The 21,323-nt window shown below is 44.9% G+C and overlaps 1 protein-coding gene across 1 annotated transcript in view; it reads right to left on the bottom strand.

The window, feature by feature from the left end:
- The window catches only part of LOC141050947 (uncharacterized), a 95,500-nt gene that overhangs the window by 18,012 nt on the left and 56,165 nt on the right, over positions 1 to 21,323 (bottom strand). Inside the window, exons 6-9 of the mRNA XM_073547669.1 lie at positions 3,092 to 3,241; positions 2,783 to 2,962; positions 2,585 to 2,708; positions 2,404 to 2,501 (exon numbers count right to left, since the gene is read on the bottom strand). Coding sequence (XP_073403770.1) covers positions 2,404 to 2,501; positions 2,585 to 2,708; positions 2,783 to 2,962; positions 3,092 to 3,241 — 552 coding nt within the window. The remainder of the gene's footprint in view (positions 1 to 2,403; positions 2,502 to 2,584; positions 2,709 to 2,782; positions 2,963 to 3,091; positions 3,242 to 21,323) is intronic.

Below are 21,323 nucleotides of genomic sequence, written 5' to 3'. Positions count from 1 at the left end.
AGTCAAACGGCGCTCCTTCCCTACTGAGGTGTGCCATGCGCCAAAACAGTGATTCCCCCCCACATATCAGGTATCAGCGTACTCAGGACAAATTGCACATTAAGTTTTGCAGTCCAATTTCTCCTGTTACCCTTGGTAAAATAAAAAAATTGAACCTGAAGTATTTTTTTTGTGAAAAAAAGTTAAATGTTCATTTTTTTTTTTAAATATTCAAAAAATTCCTGTGACGCACCTAAAGGGTTAATAAACTTCTTGAATGTGGTTTTGAGCACCTTAAGGCGTGCAGTTTTTAGAATGGTGTCACTTTTGGGTATTTTCTATCATATAGACCCCTCAAAGTGGCTTCAAATGTGATGTGGTCCGTAAAAATAAAATGGTGTTGCAAAAATGAGAAATCGCTGGTCAATTTTTAACCCTTATAACTTCCTAACAAAAAAAAATTTTGGTTCCAAAATTGTGCTGATGTAAAGTAAACATGTGGGAAATGTTATTTATTAAGTTTTTTGTGTGCCGTATCTCTGTGATTTAAGGGCATAAAAATTCAAAGTTGGAAAATTGCGAAATTTTCAAAATTTTCGCCAAATTTCCATTTTTTTCACAAATAAACGCAAGTTATTTGAATGAAATTTTACCACTAACATGAAGTACAATATGTCACGAGAAAACAATGTCAGAATCACCAGGAACCATGGAAGCGTTTCAGAGTTATGACCTCATAAAGGGACAGTGGTCAGAATTGTAAAAATTGGCCCGGGAGTTAACGTGCAAACCACCCTTGGTAGTGAAGGGGTTAAATTAGGTAGAGAAAATAAATTATATACGGCATGGCTACAAAAAGGTATACAGATGTTAGATGACTTAATACACGTTCAGGACTGTCGTTGGTTGACAGGACCAGAGGTGATAGACAAGTATAAATTGCCACGATTCCATCTGATGCTCTATAGTCAATTAAAACACTATATATTAGATAATCTACAGGACGTGAGGAAGGAGATCGACTCTGAGGTGTGGGGGGATATGGTTGCCAGGGACATCGGGGATGTATCAATCTCCTTAATATATGGGGAACTGAGGGACACACTGCGTCCATCAGGAACAGACAGAGTTTTTCACAAATGGGAAAAGCACATACAAGATGGAGATCTTGATCATAAAATACTGCAAGGTTGGGAACTGGTAAGGAAACATATTATCAATGAGCAGTGGAGGGACAGCCAATTCAGGATAATGCACAAAATAATATGCGGATTTAATATACAGCCAACTCCACAAATACCTGACAGGCAAACGAGTTGCCCTAAATGTAGCACACCTAAAACAGACATGGTACATGGAATATGGTCGTGCCCTAAAACACAAGAACTCTGGGTAAAGACTCAAGACATGTATTTTAATATGTGTGGGATTTGGGTGGACATCGACCCGTTGAGCTGGTTGTTCCAGTAAAAGACAGGTAAAACAAGAGATGGAAAATTGCATGATTGGTTTCACACCGTGACACTAGTAACAAAACGTTTAATTTTGCAAAATTGGCTTGCCAAAACACTTCCAGGGATGAAGGAGATAGGGGCAGGGCTGCTTTCTGTCTTGTATTTGGAAAAAAAAGAGGCAGAAAGACAGAAAGATAAAATGACGGAAACGTTTTTCAAAAAGTGGAGAGTGTTCATGGAATCGTTTCTGTCTACTGGAGAAATACAGGAGATAATGGTGTCTTTTATTAACTCAGATTGGTACATGTTAGAAGACTTAAGTGGTGATTTGGGTAAACTTAAATGTGTCATTTAGTAAATATATCAGAAAGGATAGATACAGAAATTGGCTGGTCAGAGTATAGCCACTTTGAGCGAGTAGGTTTGTGGACATATGTGGTTAAGTTATTGTTGTTTGTGCAATATTGTTTTTGATTGACCTAATCTTATATATACGCTTAGAATGTATGGCGTGTCCTTTATCCTATGGCACTGTATACATTGGTCAATATGCTGTATTTGTCAAAAATCCAATAAAAAAGATGTTTTAAAAAAAAAAAACATAACTGAAGAGAAGACCTGTCCTATTCTCATTAAAATAAATATTCACACTGCAAGAGATCCGTGGAAACAAATCACTGGTTTGTCTTCTCAACTATGGAGGAAAATTTAGATTAAGAAAACACTGGTAGGATTAATACATTTGCCTAATGCGGATTCACACTGAAACTAATCTCTTTGTTTTATGCTGCATCCCGGGGTCATTGATCTGATGTCAATACATAGAAGCTCCTATCAAGAAAGGGCTTGTGTCTCTATAAATTGTCCATTCATTGTAAAATACTTGAGGATAAAACAAGACTGAACAGAAGACCTTCACAGCTGTCTACACATCATAGGGAAAAATTCATGACACCTTCTCTCCATCTACCTCATGGTCGTGAGGAACATTAGGATTTTCTTCTGTACAGTCTTGTGAAAGAAGAGGATGGGAATATCTCTCTGGTGTTGTCTTCTTACTGGATAGAACTGGAAGAAACAAATACAGAGAGAGAACTCATTCTTTACACAAAGATAATTATAGGACGTATGTATTTAATTCTGTCTATTACCTGGTGATGTGAGTAGTTGAGGTACTTCCATCATGATGTTCTGGAAAATATCTTTGTGCCCTTCTAAATATTCCCACTCCTCCATGGAGAAATAGACAGCAACATCATGACATCTTATAGGAACCTGACACATACAATGATATCATCATCCCTCCGATCCCTTCATTGCGTTACTGTATAATATCCCAGCAGTGTCACCTCTCCAGTCAGCAGCTCAATCATCTTGTAGATGAGTTCTAGGATCTTCTGGTCATTGATGTCCTCATGTATCAGGGAGTGAGGTGGAGGCCCTGTGATTGGGCTCAGGTGTTTTCCCCATCCCTCAGACACAGGGGCCTGACAGCGCTCCCTAGAGGTCTTCTTCACTACTGTGTAATCCTGGTTATGGAGAGACACATTAATAAACCTCACTACAGACATTTCCAGAGTCCTCACCCCTCCAGTTCTGTCCATCTGTTATTCCCATAGATAAGAATGATGTAATGTGACGTCATCAGAATCTCTCACCTCTCCAGTAAGCCGGAAGAGGATCTCTAGGGTGAGGTGTAATATCCTCTCCGCCATCTTGTCCCTGTCCCTATCCATCCTTGTAGGGTCACTCAGGAGAATTCTCTTATATAGAAGATCTCCACTGAGAGGATCCGATATTGTAGGGACCTGAATGGGAAGAAGATGACGATGTAACATCATAAAGATCCCATGTAAAAATACAATTACTGGAGGTAATAAAGTAAAGCATGAAGAATCATTCTTTCTTCTCGTAAGAACTCAGCCATAAATTGTCTGTATTGATCATATGTTAGAGTAAAAATTACAGAAACTGACGAAGGACCTAAGCAGCACTGGAATAGGAGCTGCAAAGGATCATCAGTGTGAGCATCACTATGTATATTTATTTTACAGTATTCTGAGAGTTTTACTGCATATTTATCTGCAGATAAAACATATATACGTAACAAGCAGTTTCTTCCTTGGAGTAGGCAGCTGAATATGTTGCTCATAGATTCCTCTTCCATAATGCTCATTAAAGTTTCCGTCACCTACACAGAATTCAAGATCACTAACACTACAGGTACCAGGTTCATAAATAACTACTACACAATGACATACCTCCCAACTTTTGAAGAAGGGAAAGAGGGTGAAGTTTGCAGCGTGCCCATATCTGAGGTAAGTGACAGAGATAGAACCGCCACCATTATATCTGAGGTCACTGACAGAGATAGAGCCTCCTCCATTATATCTGAGGTCACTGACAGAGATAGAGCCTCCTCCATCATATCTGAGGTCACTGACAGAGATAGAGCCTCCTCCATTATATCTGAGGTCACTGACAGGGATAGAGCCTCCTCCATTATATCTGAGGTCACTGACAGAGATAGAACCTCCTCCATTATATCTGAGGTCAGTGACAGAGATAGAGCCTCCTCCATTATATCTGAGGTCACTGACAGAGATAGAGCCTCCTCCATTATATCTGAGGTCACTGACAGGGATAGAGCCTCCTCCATTATATCTGAGGTCACTGACAGAGATAGAGCCTCCTCCATTATATCTGAGGTCACTGACAGAGATAGAACCTCCTCCATTATATCTGAGGTCAGTGACAGAGATAGAGCCTCCTCCATTATATCTGAGGTCACTGACAGAGATAGAGCCTCCTCCATTATATCTGAGGTCACTGACAGAGATAGAGCCTCCTCCATTATATCTGAGGTCACTGACAGGGATAGAGCCTCCTCCATTATATCTGAGGTCACTGACAGAGATAGAACCTCCTCCATTATATCTGAGGTCACTGACAGGGATAGAGCCTCCTCCATTATATCTGATGTCACTGACAGGGATAGAGCCTCCTCCATTATATCTGAGGTCACTGACAGGGATAGAGCCTCCTCCATTATATCTGATGTCACTGACAGGGATAGAGCCTCCTCCATTATATCTGAGGTCACTGACAGGGATAGAGTCTCCTCCATTATATCTGAGGTCACTGACAGGGATAGAGCCTCCTCCATTATATCTGAGGTCACTGACAGAGATAGAACCTCCTCCATTATATCTGAGGTCAGTGACAGAGATAGAGCCTCCTCCATTATATCTGAGGTCACTGACAGAGATAGAGCCTCCTCCATTATATCTGAGGTCACTGACAGGGATAGAGCCTCCTCCATTATATCTGAGGTCACTGACAGAGATAGAGCCTCCTCCATTATATCTGAGGTCACTGACAGGGATAGAGCCTCCTCCATTATATCTGATGTCACTGACAGGGATAGAGCCTCCTCCATTATATCTGAGGTCACTGACAGAGATAGAGTCTCCTCCATTATATCTGAGGTCACTGACAGAGATAGAGCCTCCTCCATTATATCTGAGGTCACTGACAGGGATAGAGCCTCCTCCATTATATCTGAGGTCACTGACAGAGATAGAACCTCCTCCATTATATCTGAGGTCACTGACAGGGATAGAGCCTCCTCCATTATATCTGATGTCACTGACAGGGATAGAGCCTCCTCCATTATATCTGAGGTCACTGACAGGGATAGAGCCTCCTCCATTATATCTGATGTCACTGACAGGGATAGAGCCTCCTCCATTATATCTGAGGTCACTGACAGGGATAGAGTCTCCTCCATTATATCTGAGGTCACTGACAGGGATAGAGCCTCCTCCATTATATCTGAGGTCACTGACAGAGATAGAGCCTCCTCCATTATATCTGATGTCACTGACAGAGATAGAACCTCCTCCATTATATCTGATGTCACTGACAGGGATAGAGCCTCCTCCATTATATCTGATGTCACTGACAGGGATAGAGCCTCCTCCATTATATCTGAGGTCACTGACAGGGATAGAGCCTCCTCCATTATATCTGATGTCACTGACAGGGATAGAGCCTCCTCCATTATATCTGAGGTCACTGACAGGGATAGAGCCTCCTCCATTATATCTGAGGTCACTGACAGAGATAGAGCCTCCTCCATTATATCTGAGGTCACTGACAGAGATAGAGCCTCCTCCATTATATCTGAGGTCACTGACAGAGATAGAGCCTCCTCCATTATATCTGATGTCACTGACAGAGATAGAGCCTCCTCCATTATATCTGAGGTCACTGACAGAGATAGAGCCTCCTCCATTATATCTGATGTCACTGACAGGGATAGAGCCTCCTCCATTATATCTGAGGTCACTGACAGGGATAGAGCCTCCTCCATTATATCTGAGGTCACTGACAGGGATAGAGCCTCCTCCATTATATCTGAGGTCACTGACAGGGATAGAGCCTCCTCCATTATATCTGATGTCACTGACAGGGATAGAGCCTCCTCCATTATATCTGAGGTCACTGACAGGGATAGAGCCTCCTCCATTATATCTGAGGTCACTGACAGAGATAGAGCCTCCTCCATTATATCTGAGGTCACTGACAGAGATAGAGCCTCCTCCATTATATCTGAGGTCACTGACAGAGATAGAGCCTCCTCCATTATATCTGAGGTCACTGACAGAGATAGAGCCTCCTCCATTATATCTGAGGTCACTGACAGAGATAGAGCCTCCTCCATTATATCTGAGGTCACTGACAGAGATAGAGCCTCCTCCATTATATCTGAGGTCACTGACAGAGATAGAGCCTCCTCCATTATATCTGAGGTCACTGACAGAGATAGAGCCTCCTCCATTATATCTGAGGTCACTGACAGGGATAGAGCCTCCTCCATTATATCTGAGGTCACTGACAGAGATAGAGCCTCCTCCATTATATCTGAGGTCACTGACAGAGATAGAGCCTCCTCCATTATATCTGAGGTCACTGACAGGGATAGAGCCTCCTCCATTATATCTGATGTCACTGACAGAGATAGAGCCTCCTCCATTATATCTGAGGTCACTGACAGGGATAGAGCCTCCTCCATTATATCTGAGGTCACTGACAGGGATAGAGCCTCCTCCATTATATCTGATGTCACTGACAGGGATAGAGCCTCCTCCATTATATCTGAGGTCACTGACAGGGATAGAGCCTCCTCCATTATATCTGAGGTCACTGACAGAGATAGAGCCTCCTCCATTATATCTGAGGTCACTGACAGAGATAGAGCCTCCTCCATTATATCTGAGGTCACTGACAGAGATAGAGCCTCCTCCATTATATCTGAGGTCACTGACAGAGACAGAGCCTCCTCCATTATATCTGAGGTCAGTGGCAGAGATAGAGCCTCCTCCATTATATCTGAGGTCACTGACAGGGATAGAGCCTCCTCCATTATATCTGAGGTCACTGACAGGGATAGAGCCTCCTCCATTATATCTGACAGGTGTTTGGTGATGAGGTTCTCACCTGTGAAGGAAGTGAAAGATTCCAGAATAACAGGCGGATTGTGCGGCAGGTAAGGCCTCTTTCACACTTCAGTTTTTTACAATCAGTCACAATCCGCCAGGTTTTGAAAAAAACGGATCCACAATTTTCTTTTGAGGATCCATTTTTTTCCCCATTGACTTCCATTATTGGCGGATTGTGACGGATCGCCGTCCGTTGCATCCGTTTTTTTTTGCGGATCCGCCAAAAGTTTCTGTCCGTCACCATCCTCAAAGATTTCAAAACGGAGCTTGCAACGTTTTTTTCTGTGGCGGATCCTCCAGACACTGATTTAACCCGAAATTCTTTCTGGGTGCCGGAGAAAAAAATCAAAAAATCTCTCTCTTTCTCTGATCCGTCAAAAAAACGGACGGATGCCATCCGTTGTCATCAGTACTAAAACGGATCCGCCATCTGTCCTTTTGGCGGATCTTGACTGATGCAAAAAACTGAAGTGTGAAAGAGGCCTAAGTGGTGGTGAGTATGTAAGGGGAGGTCAGGCTGGGGTCAGACAGAGCTAAGGAAGAGCTTCTCATTTCTAGTACCCTGATGTACTATGCTGTGTGGGGGGCAGTGTAGTGTGTGATGGTTGTGAAAGGGATATTGTAGTGAGAGGTGATATGTGTCGTTGGTTTCAATAGTCAGAGAGAAAGTGATATTTTTTTTTTATAGATAATAGAGTTCGGTAATGCAAATCAACCTATAATAACTCGCAACTTAAGGGGTTCCTGCCCCCTGCTCCCAGTAATGGGGAATCTCCAGCACCTACCTCCACCTGCAGGGGGCGCTATCTCCGGGAATGGAGGGGTTAATGTCCCCTGTGCCCAGTAATGGGGAATCTCCAGCACCTACCTCCACCTGCAGAGCCGCACACCACATATATGGCTGCTCTGTGCGCACAGGACCTGGGATGAGGTCACAGGAGGGGAGGAGTCAGGGGTCACATGATACACATCACATTTTTATAATGGCTCCTCCTAAAAAAAGTGTTTTCACTAATTCACATGGGCAAGATGTCAACACTTGGATTTCGTATCTTACTTGTGGAAATTTCGTGTAATCGGCCACAGGCACCATTAATCTCTTCCGCACTGAGAATATTAAGGTGTTTTTTTTGTTGTTGCTGTTTTCAATAGACATAATAGGTTTTTTGCGACTTTTTTGTTGGATTTGTTCTGTATTTTTGGTGCTGGATTGGAGATATTCTGGGATAAACCTCTGTATGTGACTATGATGGGACTGTGTGTTATACCGGGGGCAGGACGGGGCCATGACTGGATGTAGTGATCATGTGAAGCCGGTAACAGCTCCGGAGATTTCTTACATGGGATCTTTATGATGTTACATCGTCATCTTCTCCCCATTCAGGTCCCTACAATATCGGATCCTCTCAGTGGAGATCTTCTATATAAAGGTTCACTGACATCTGCTTAATAAAATCGCTGAGTGTAACGTGAGAATGAATAACATAGTTACGAGTGCAATGCGATTCTATCAGGCAATCTGCGAGTTTTTCCTCTCCTGGAATTGGGGTGAGGGAAAAAAATCTCAGCATGCTGCAAATGGCCGTGTAAAACACCCGAGACCCACCAATGCAAGTCAATAATAAGTGCAAGAAAAACATTGTACGACACAGGGACACAGACAGTAAAATTACAGCATGAACCATCAGAATAGAATAGATATATAGATAAAAAGATGTAATAATCAGTGCAGTGCGTGAGTATCTTACTGTATCCCCATTACTAACCCTGTAAGTTTAAAGCAAAACACACACACAGAAAAGTCCTTTATGTGTGCAAAGCACTCGTTGACCCTCTTTTATCCATTTATTATCTTTAAAAAAAGAAAAAAAAAAATCAAATGTTCCAAAGGGATCCGCCACAAATCCAACTCAAGTCCTACGAGGATGCCCAACTCTTCTACATCCGGATGGTGTGTTGAGCAGTGACATGAGTAATGCAACCGCTCGGCACGCCTGCTGAAACACACTGACAGCAGCATGTGAATCTGGCTGTTGCGACGGGGGCTGACATCTCTACCGATGTCATCGATCGCAGATTGAGAAATTTCAAGGCAGTGCTTTGTACAAACAGCAGACTTTTCTCTTTGTGTGTTTTTTGGTTTAAATTTATGGGGTTATGTGAAGAAACAGGATTATATCTTAGTTACCTAGATGACTATTTTTAGCCAACCAAAACAAATAGTCTGTTATCTATACTTTTGTTTGTGTAAGCCTGAAATATTGACTTGTAAGCTGATATTTCATATAACATAGTGTGCTCTTATCTTTGATGTCTAGTGATGTTTGCTGATATGCTAATTATGCATTGTTATGGAGTCAGTTTGTTGACTCCGAAAGCAGAGAGGGAAAAACTATGCAAATAGATTAAATTATCGAGTAATGCTACTTGAGCTCATCATCATTCTTCCCCTTAACTGTGATGCTGGACTGAAGGACACTTGTTAAATCTAAATAAAAGGTTACATGCCTCTGTATAAAGAGACTCAGAGAAAGAGATGTAGTGGGACGGCCAGAGATTCTGCCAAGACATCCTAATCACCAAAGGACCAGAGACAGGACTGCAGCCAATTCATCATGGCATCATCACGAGAGACACAGATCTATCATTTTACAAGAAACAACCTAGGGGTTTTTGGCTCTGGTTGGAAGAATATAGATCTGCTCCAATGACCATTGCTGAACAATGGATACGTTTGGAGAAAGCTAGAATTGGGACCCGCTGATCGCCTGGCTCCATGAAGATGTTCGGAGAAGCCAGGTTGTGACTTTCGGGTCAACTGGCCTTGAACCTGAATACATTGTCATTTCCCTACACTTGTCGTTACCTCCTCTCTGTGTGTGCCACAGGTGGGGTAGCCGACCCTGGGAGCTCTGAAGTAACAGCTGTTATTATCCCGGCAAGTCAGTAGGGTGAAACTCTGTAATGTGCACCATCTTGGGGTATTTTGCTTGGACTATTCTACATGTTATCTGCCTTTTTTTGTGGTTCAATAAAGCATTGCCACACTGTTTTACCTTCACTCTGTGTTGTTTAAGTAGTGTTATGCCCACGTTAATTGGAGAGCGGGCATTAGTCAGGACGATCCCTGGTCTATGCGGTTCCAGCTAGCGGACCCGGGGTGCCCACCAACTCCCCGTGTCTCCACAGGTTAGTAATGGTGGTGTCTTATAGGTGCTTCTCCATTGTTACCCCCTGGCCTTGATGTCAGCTGACATTACAATGCTGATATCAACCCCAAAACTATTACTCCACTTGCCAACGCACCATGGCCAATATCTGTGGCCCCTTCCCAGGTTATTAATATCAGCTGTCTGCTTACCCTTTGCTGGTTAATAAAAAATTAGGGGGAACACACAATTTTTTTTCTTTTATTTATTTCTTTGCTAAATAAAAGTACAGAAAACTTCACAAGCAAAGCACCGATTATATATCTCACTGATATCTTTCTATCTAAATCTGTACATAAGATTGTTTTATTAGTTAGAAAACTAGCTTGAAAGGACATAGATAATTACTGTATGTAAAACCTGATATTAAGAACGCATTCCATAATGATTGCAAACAGGGCCGTTTTTAGGGGGGGACGGGGGGTGCGATCGCTCGGGGCGCCACCCAAGCCAGGGGGCGCTTGCCTAGTCGGCGCTGCCGCAGCTAAACGCTATTGACAATGCGGGCCGGCAGGCCCGCACATCAATAGTTAACAGCCGCCAGCCAATAGGAGGCTGGCAGCCGGCGTCTGATGTCACTGTCAGTTGCCGGTTGGGACACGCTGCAGAGTGTGGAGGGAGCGCGAGCGTCGCCCGCCGCTGGACCGTGGCCAGGTAAGAACTTTTTTTTAAATTTTTTAAAATTTTTAAGAGCGGTAATCCGGGGGAGACTGAGACATGGGGGCAGAATGCTGGACATCGGCAGAATGCTGAACGCTGGGGCAGATTGCTGGACATGGGGCAGAATGTTGGGCACGATGGGGCAGATTGCTGGAGACGATGGGGCAGATTGCTGGAGACGATGGGGGCAGAATGCTGGAGACGATGGGGGCAGAATGCTGGAGACGATGGAGCAGAATGCTGGACACGATGGGGGCAGAATGCTGGACACGATGGGGGTAGAATGCTGGACACGATGGGGGCAGAATGCTGGGCACAATGGGGGCAGAATGCTGGGCACGATGGGGGAAGAATGCTGGGCACGATGGGGGCAGAATGGACACGGGGGCAGAATGTGACTGAGACACAGGAAGGGGCAGAATGTGAGGCACGGGGGCAGAATGTGACAGTGAGACACAGGAAGGGGCAGAATGTGAGGCACGGGGGCAGAATGTGACAGTGAGACACAGGAAGGGGCAGAATGAGATACGGGGCATGATTGGAGACACTGGGCAGGATCAAAGACATGGGGGCATGACTGAAGACACTGGGGGCAGGATTGGAGACAGATCGTGCAGGATTATGGGGCAGGATGGATACGGTGGAGACAGATGGGGCAGGATGGGGATATCATATGGGGCAGAATGGATACTTATGAGGGCGGGATCGGAGAACGGATGGTTGAAGCCAGGAATGAGACACACGGGGGCTAGGATGGGGGACGTTATTACCACAGGGTCTAATTAAGGGATATTATTACTGCAGTGATGTATTTATTTTATTTTTTGAGTATACTTTATTAAATGGGGGGAGGGCGGTCCTGTTACTGTGTAGAGTGACACTATGTGATGTAATGTAGAAGTTGGGAAAATTAAGTAATATGTTCTGCAAGCGGAGCTCTAGGTAACTGTGTTATTTCCTGCAGAGACGAGCCCTGGCTGGAAGACGTGATGGCGGTCTATGCTGGATGAAAGATGAAAAGCAAAGATGAAGGACTTCACCTAGAGACGTCACTGGTGAGTTAGTGTGTTACCTATACACCGACACTATACACTGTATAGAGGCCTTGTGTATAATGTCATTGATCACTGTATTACCTGTACACAGACAGTGCATACTAAGTACAGATCTCCAGTGTATAATGGCACTTATGGTGATAGTATCGGGTTTTTTTTTTTTATTACTGATCAGTATTGTAGTATTCAGTCACTGTGGTGGTAATATGTGGTCTGGTCATGGTCTGGCGGTATTTGTTCCTTGTGTGTGATATTATAGGTCACTATGTGGTCTGGACATGGTGCGGTGGTATTTTTCCCTTATATGTGATATTATTGGTCATTTTAAAAATTGAAAAATAGAAAAAAACCTAAATTGTATCACATATTTTAATAAATATTTAATAGGTTACAGTAGAATAGAGCTCTGCCAAAAGAGTCTACCCTGTTATGGTGGCGGCTTAAAAAATCTTTTGGCCAAAGCAAAAGCTGCCAGCTATATGTGTGATCTGGTGATGGGAACTGTTAATGTGTGATTGGTGAGAAGTGGAGTTTTTCCAAGAGAGAGCGGTGGGACTTTGGACAGTTCGAGGGGTGGAGCCTGGGCAGAGTCTCAAAGAGGCCCAGAAAATTTTACCATTATGGGAACCCGAAATTCCTAGTGGCAGCCCTGCTGCCTAGTGCCTAGCTGTCTGTCTCCTGAGCTCCTCTGATTCTGCGACTGGCCGAGGAACGCCCCCACGCTCTCACACAGGAAGGATAGTGAGAGACGGACGCTGCCTGATCGCTGCTGTTTGGATCTAGGGTCTTTGCTGCTATATCAATGAATGATCAATCCGTGTCTGGCCCGGATTGAGGTATTCTGTATTGCGGTATTTTGTGGCATGATCCGGGGTGCTTAGCCTGATGTTTTTTCTTGTAATATCGGGGGGTTGTTTGCTGGCAGTATCTGTGGTGCTTAGCTTAGCCTGCTGTTTTTTTGTGCAATATGGGGGGAGGGTTGTGACACTGGCAATATCTGGGGTACTCAGCCTGCTGTCTTTGTGTGTAATATTAGGGGGGGGGGAGTTTGGGGGCAATATCTGGGGTGCTTACCCTGCTGTTTGTGTTTGTTATATTGAGGGGGAGGGGATTTTGTGGTAATATCTGTGGTGCATAGCCTGCTGTTTTTTTTGTGTAATATTGGGGGGGGGGGTTGAACTTGTAGCAATATCTGGGGTGCTTAGCCTGCTGTCTTTGTGTGTAATATTGGGGGGGTTCTTTGGTGGCAGTATCTGTGGTGCTTAGCCTGCTGTCTTTGTGTATAATATCGGGGGGTGGGGGGTGTTTGAAGGCAATATCTGGGGTGCTTACCCTACTGTTTGTGTTTGTTATATTATATCGGGGCGGGGGGAAGGATTTTGTTGTAATATCTGTGGTGCTTAGCCTTCTGTTTGTGTGTGTGTGTAATATCGGTGGGGTGGCGATTGGTGGTAATATCTGGGGTACTTAGCCTGTGTTTGTGTGTATTATCGATGTTCAGGGGGGGGCGCTTTTTCGATGTTCGCCCTGTTGGCAAAATTCCCTAGAAACTGCCCTGATTGCAAACACATGTTATATGGATGTTAGGTGAGGAAAAAAATCGCATAACACTCCAACTTTTCTGGATGAGAATCTCAGCTATTTACTTACAGGTGCTTCTCACAAAATTAGAATATCATCAAAAAGTTAATTTATTTCAGTTCTTCACTACAAAAAGTGAATCTCCTATATAGTCATTACAGAGTGATCCATTTCAAGTGTCTATTTCTGTTAAATGTTGATTGTTTTGGCTTACAGCTAATGAAAACCCAAAAGTCATTATCTCAGTAAATTATAATAATTAAGAAAAAAACACCTGCAAAGGCATCTTAAGCGTGTGAAAAGGTCCCTTAATTTCTTTCAGTAGGCTCCACAATCATGGGGAAGACTGCTAGCTTGACAGATGTCCAGAAGGCAGTCATTGACACACTCCACAAGGAGGGTAAGCCACAAAAGGTCATTGCTAAAGAAGCTGGCTGTTCAGAGTGCTGTATCCAAGAATATTAATGGAAAGTTGAGCAGAAGGAAAAAGTGTGGTAGAAAAAGGTGCACAAGCAACCAGGATAACCGCAGCCTTGAAAGAATTGTTATTAAAAGGCCATTCAAAAATTTGGGGGAGATTCACAAGGAGTGGACTGCTGCTGGAGTCATTGCTTAAAGAGGCACCACACACAGATGTATTCAGGACATTGGCTACAAGTGTCACATTCCTTGTGTCAAGCCACTCATGACCAATAGACAACACCAGAAGCACCTAACCTGGGCCAAAAAGAACTGGACTGTTGATCAGCGGTCCAAGGTGTTGTTTTCAGATGAAAGTCAGTTTTGCATTTCATTTGGAAATCAAGATCCCAGAGTCTGGAGGAAGAGTGGAGAGGCCACAATCCAAGCTGCTTGAGGTCTTGTGTGAGGTTTCCATAATCAGTGATGGTTTGGGAGCCATGTCATCTGCTGGTGTAGGTCCATTGTGTTTTGTCAAGACCAAAGTCAGTGCAGCCATCTATCAGGAAATTTTAGAGCACTTTATACTTCCCTCTGCCGACAAGCTTTTTGGAGATGGAAATTTCATTCTCCAGCAGGACTTGGCACCTGTCCACACTGCCAGAAGTACCAATACCTGGTTTAAAAACTACAGTATCATTGTGCTTGATTGGCCAGCAAACTCGCCTGTCCTTAACCCCATAGAGAATCTATGGGGTATTGTCAAGAGGAAGATGAGAGACACCACAGGGGTCAGTTTTGGGCCCGCTTCTTTTTAACATATTTATTAATGACCTTGTAGGGGGCATAGAGAGTAGAATTTCAATATTTGCAGATGACACTAAACTCTGCAGGGTAATTAATACAGAGGAGGACAATTTTATATTACAGGAGGATTTATGTAAACTAGAAGCTTGGGCTGATAAATGGCAAATGAGCTTTAATGGGGATAAATGTAAGGTCATGCACTTGGGTAGAATGAACAAGTTGTATAATTATGTGCTTAATTGTAAAACACTGGGCAAAACAGTCACTGAAAAAGACCTGGGTGCATGGGTGGACGACAAACTCACATTTAGTGGCCAGAGTCAAGCAGCTGCTGCAAAGGCAAATAAAATAATGGGATGCATTAAAAGAGGTATAGATGCTCATGAGGAGAACATCATTTTACCTCTATATAAGTCACTAGTGCGACCACACTTAGAATACTGTGTACAGTTCTGGTCTCCGGTGTATAAGAAAGACATAGCTGAACTGGAGCGGGTGCAGAGAAGAGCGACCAAGGTTATTAGGGAACTAGGGGGTCTGCAATACCAAGACAGGTTATTACACTTGGGGTTATTTAGTTTGGAGAATCGAAGCCTTAGGGGTGATCTTATTACAATGTATAAATATATGTGGGGACAATACAAAGACCTTTCTAATGATCTTTTTACTCTTAGACCTGTGACGGGGACAAGGGGGCATCCTCTACGTCTGGAGGAAAGAAGGTTTAAGCATACTCACAGACGCGGATTCTTTACTGTAAGAGCAGTGAGACTATGGAACTCTCTGCCATATGATGTTGTAATGAGTGATTCACTACTAAAATTTAAGAAGGGACTGGATGCCTTTCTTATATAATATTAGTATAATATTACAGGGTATATACACTAGTCTCCTTAATATTGCGTTGATCCAGGGAGCTAGTCTGATTGCTGTATGTGGAGTCGGGAAGGAATTTTTTTCCCCAATGTGAAGCTTACTGTTGCCACATGGGTTTTTTTTTGCCTTCCTCTGGATCAACATGTTAGGGCAAGTTAGGATAGGATATGGGTTGAACTAGATGGACTTAAAGTCTCCCTTCAACCTTAATAACTATGTTACTATGTTACTATGTTACCAGACCCAACAATGCAGACGAGCTGAAGGCTGCTATCAAAGCAACCTGGGCTTACATAACACCTCAGCAGTGCCACAGGTTGATCGCCTCCATGACATGCCGCATTGATGTGTGGCACCCAGGAGTTCGGTTGCCACAATGGCCTTGCCTCCCTCCAGGGGGGAGTGATGTCATGCCTGGAAGCAAAAAGGGATCCCCTTATCAGGTAGTTCCAGCATATAACACAGTTCCTGCTCCAGGCCAGCAGAGGGAGCTCTAAACTCGTCTTCAGGGGAGCTGCTCTATCTGGTCGGAAACAGGAAGTTAGTGAGAAGTTAGTATCTGAACAGGGGAGAGAGAGGACATGCGGAGAGAAGCTGGGGACAGGAGCCATAGAGGAGCTCACCCCTAGGCTTGAGCGCCAGAGACCGGACCCCGGAATCCGAGGCTGTGTGGGTACTAAAGCCCCAGCAGTAGAATCTGGAGGACAGAAGACCGCAGATCTTCTGTCCCCAACTGAGACTCAACGACATAGCAGCACGTGTGAGCCGGAGACGCCATATAGGAGCGATCCCTGAAGCAGGCTACAGCTGCCTGTCATGTGAGTGGAGTTCTACCTAAGTAGCAGACAGAGAGAGGAACTTGAATAGAGTTCACAGCAGCAAGTACCTCAGAATAGCGCTAGAGAGGAGGCCTCACAACCCACCTGAATAAGGAGATTCCCAAATTGCTTTCAGGCTGACCGTCTCCAGAACCTTCTGTAACCTGAGCCCTGGACTGTACCTACACAGCTCAGTAAAAGGTAACGGAAACTTCACTCTGTTGTGTTGCGTCACCAATCCAACTCTGCTACATCTATCATCCTCAAACATATCATCTTTACTACCACAACTGCTCTGGGACAAAGCTCTGCCTGTGGAGAGCTATACCAACTCTGCTGCACTACCATCAGTCCCAGAGGATCTGCCCTGCAGCGCTGGTCACCTCTGATCAGACATCACAGGTGGCGTCATGAACACTTTACAAGCTCTTTATTTTTCCCCTGTAAATATCCCCTTTTATTGGACGCCCAGGGCCATGGATCGGGTCACCGCTGCTGTGACACTGCCCCTTTAAGAAGTGGCCCGGTACCGAGTACCCCTGGCGGGCGCTCCAATTGTGCACTGAGCGTTGAAGGCACTTGTGAACAAGTAAATTTCTCTGCTTGGGTTTTTATTAGGTATTTGTCCATTACAGCTCACCACAATTAGGGGGAGGTAGCCAGTTGGTGGACAACAGAGGAGGTTATCGGATTAAAGGGTTACAGGCCACAGTGGGTTGGAGAGTAGGAAGACTGTCGTAGTTAGATTACAGTATCATAATCTTGGATGGCGAGGTCTAAGCAGGTAAGAAGTGGTGTCATTCGCCACATATATCCCCAGATAGCTAGATGGAGGAGAGTTGTGCAGTCAGCAGGCAGTGTGTTTGGCTTTGACCTTAATGTCCCTTTATGATCAGCAGAAATGGTCATCAGGAGAACCACACAAGTACCTTAGCGCAGTCCACAGGCTCCTCCTTTTTAAAGTCAGCAATGCCGGGGGATAAATCCCATACACAGTCGAATTCCTTGCTGAAAGTGGTGATATCTAGCAGACTGGGTTGTATAGACAGGAGCTGATTTAAAAGGCGGTCACGCTGGATGTCCGCTCCCGAAGTCCACCAAATTTATTTTATATTTGTCTGTCATGCTTGAGTCTCATGTACACGTCAGGTGGATGTCAGAACAGACATGATGTGTTGATGGTTTATTATTAGAGACAATTATGGTCTATTGTAATCCGCCTTGGGTGATATAGGCTGGATACAAGCTAGTTTTCTTTATCAGGTTATGCCTGTAATTGTGAGAATTGCTTATAGCAAAGACCAGTGGAGCAGGGTCCTAGCTCTATCTCCCCTCAACAACAGCAGGTGAAAGATGGTGCTGGAGGGAGAAGCAGTAGTGTTTCAGTTCACCCCTGATTCACAAAATGGTGGAATTTGTGCCTTTGTAAGGCTGGTTTCACATTTGCGGTTGTGTCCACAGCAGTTTCTACCCAATACATCCCCATGCGTCTTGTTTTCCTATCTTTAACATTGGGGACGCAGGTACATGCGATTGGATGCTTTTTGCCGCGTTTGACGATGCATGTGTCGTTTCATCGTCTGCGGCTGGGCGCGGTAAACGCAACATGTTGCAATTTTGGAGGCGTCAATTTGCCACCTAGAAACATATGCGGTTGTTTGCGGAAGTAATGCATCAAAACAATGCATTGCAGTCTATGCGAATGCACGCGTTCGCAAGCACACACGTTTGTTTGCGATTGGGAACACATATGTTTTTCCTGAATAAACCTGTCTAGACACTAATTAGCCACTCCCCACACAAACCTAGATAAAAAGAGGGAGTGTGCATTGGCAGTCCACAACTCTGCAGACTGGAACAAGAAAAGAAGAAGCTCTGAAGCTGTGAAGAATCTCCACTTTGGACAATGTGAGTATTAAACCCAATGTCTGTATTTTCTTTTATCTCTCTTTATGTGTACTAATAATTTCTGACTTTTTTTTTCTTTCAGCATTCATCAGAATGTCTTCATCTACTTCAGAGGAGCGCCCTGTCCCTGAACAAGAAAGTGAAGTGAGTTCTCACCTTTACAGATTAGTACCGTAAGTATTCTCTGTCACATCTACCCATGGCAATTTTTTTTTTTCTTTTTCAGAACAGTTCTTCAACTGCAGCAGAGGCCAAGCAGGAGCAGCAAGGATAAGTTCGGGTGGCAAGGCGGCGTGTAAGTATGCCTCACTGATTATTGTATCCTGACTGTACTATTCTTGCTTGTTCATTTCTTCACTTTGCTTATTTCTGTACCTTTTTGGCCTTGACTACTGTTGTTCTTTTTTCTTGACTACTTATTCTTGCCTGTTTTCTGTCTCTGTTTTCTTTCTTTTCCTTTTTTTTAATCTCTCCAACATTAATGTATTTCTTTCTTTTCTAAGATTCAGAACGGGATGAAGACCTCATAGACAATGACATCCTCATATCCCTGGTCCATGAGCGAGTCCCGTTGCCGGACACCCAGGTTCCGCAGCACTCACACAATGTGTGGATCCGGTGACTATGGAATGAAGTGGCCCAAGCGATGATGGATGGATGGGACAACGCCCCGGATCGGGTCCGCAAGCCATTTCGTAAGTATTGCAATGCTGTATGATGCAGCAGTGACCTTGGCCGGGATCACACAACTGTGTGTGATGCGAGAAACTCCTGAAAGTTTCTCTCATCACACACAGTTGTGTGATCCCAGCCAAAAGTGCATTGTGAAAACATTTTTTTCACAGTGCGCAAAGTCAAAACACGTTGGCGTTCGAAGAAGGATCACTTCAACAAAGACCTTCGTCAGGAAAACCGAGTTCCCAGTGGTTCTGGAGCAAGGATCAGAAAATATAAATACCACCGCATGCTGGCATTTTTGAGACCGGTCCTTGCCCAGAGAACGTAAGTATTTTTGTGGTCTATTGGATTGTGCTGTATTGCCTAATCTGTATTTTTCTATTCCACAGGAGCTGGCGCTTTTACTATTGTAAATGTTTAGTACTAATGGTTTTTTTCACAGCACCTGGAGCAGCACCCTTGAGCCTGGTTTCAGAGCGGTCCTTCATCGAACAGCCACGGACCCGTCCCAGCCATCCACCATCGAAGCAGCAAGTGGGCCGGCAACACAGACTGGAGACCGGGAAGCTGGTCCATCAGGTGTTCCCCTGTCCCAGGCCTGTCCCAGGCCTCTGCCATTTCTTTTTCGGCGTATCCCCACCAGCGGCAGAAGGCCTCGGACAGGACACTCATGCCCGAGTTTTTGCACTTGAGCTCTATCTTTCATGATGGACTCAAGGCGATGAGAGACAGACTGGATAATGGCTTCAAACTTATGAAGACACTTATCCAGAATGTCAGCCGAAGCCTTGACCAAGTGAAAGCTGACCTCCAGAGGCCAGCACATCATTTTTTCAATCAAATTGCACAGGGCATGTCGGAACACCTTACTCCTGATGTCCAGATGAATGTCATGCAGGCCTGCAATGCTGTTTACGTGCAGGCTATGCAGCAGCCTCGGTATTTTCAGCAGTCAGTGGTGGCATTTCCACCTGTGCCATCACTGACACGCTTGACCTCAATGCCGATCTCTGCTGCATATCACTGCACGGCCACCACCATTCCAAGCCCTGCCGGACACCACTACAGCGCCACCACCATGCCGAGTGCTGTTGGACACCCCACCCCCACCACCATGCCAAGTGCTGCTCCTCCTTGGACATTCTCCACCGCCACCAGCATGCAGCAACAGTACTCAGACCCTGGCAGGACTTCCTCCACCAGCACGCAGCAGCAGCACCCGGACCCTGCCAGGACCTTCACCACCAGCTTGCATCATCAGCACCCAGACCTTGACAGGCCGGCCTTCAGCAGCAGGTCCCAACAGCAGCAGCACCCGAACCCTGGCAGGACCTCCACCAGCATGCAGCAGCACCCGGACCCTGCCAGGCCGTCCACCATGACTAGGCCGCAGGAAGACACCACACCCAGGCTCCCCAGAAACAAGCGCAGATCCCAACAAAAGAGGGGAAAAAAACAAGGACTCTCGCACTCCCTCCCCACTCACCTCCCAATGTGTCTGTGATGTCAGGTTTGTCTCTCCCTTCCAGTGTCTCTCCTCTCCCATGCCTCCAGTTCCATCCATGACTTCCCTGACCCCACTAGTTCGATCGCCCCTTCTCCTGCAACCCCTGCGTTGTTTTTACCCAGCCAGGTGTCCCAACTCAACACCCCCCAGTTACGTCACTCTACCCGCAGCCGCCGCAGTTAATTTTTTATTTTTGTAAATATATTTAATTTTTTTTTTTGCCCCCAATACTGTTTGGTTCTTTGTGTATTTTGCCACCGGCAACACACACCGTGCGCCGTAAAAACACTGTGCCGTACACTTTAAGTATTTGACACCACATAGGTCCAGGAGTGACACAGCTTGAACACTGCAGCTTTGCTTCATGTGTCTGTGGAGCTATGAGTTGTCAAAAACAAATATGACTTTTCTCCAGCATCTCTTCAGTATGCTTAATGTATGTGATGCAGACTGAAGAGACAATGGAGGTGATACAAGGCATATCTATACTCACCTGGCCAGCTGTCAAAAATAGTGAATTCCGGATGCACAAAACCCAGCATCCTGAACTCACTATTTTTGAAAAATGGCCTGGTGATTATAGATATACCTTGTATTACACCTTCATTGTCTCTTCAGTTTACGTAACCTATTTAAAACAGACTGAAGAGACGATAGAGGTCATACAAGGCATATCTATACTCACCTAGCATTCTGCCCCATTGTGTCCAGCATTCTGCCCCATCGTCACCAGCATTCTGCCCCCATCGTGTCCAGCATTCTGCCCCATTGTGTCCAGCATTCTGCCCCATCGTCACCAGCATTTTGCCCCCATCATGTCCAGCAAACTGCCCCATCGTGCCCAGCATTCTGCCCCCATCGTGTCCAGCAATCTGCCCCATCGTGTCC

This window comes from Dendrobates tinctorius, unplaced genomic scaffold (genome assembly GCF_039654945.1).
Source record: "Dendrobates tinctorius isolate UK_male_01 unplaced genomic scaffold, ASM3965494v1 ptg000155l, whole genome shotgun sequence".
NCBI classification, from domain to species: domain Eukaryota; kingdom Metazoa; phylum Chordata; class Amphibia; order Anura; family Dendrobatidae; genus Dendrobates; species Dendrobates tinctorius.
Note: the sequence above shows the minus strand (reverse complement) of the source record. Positions and strands in the feature narration are given on the sequence as shown.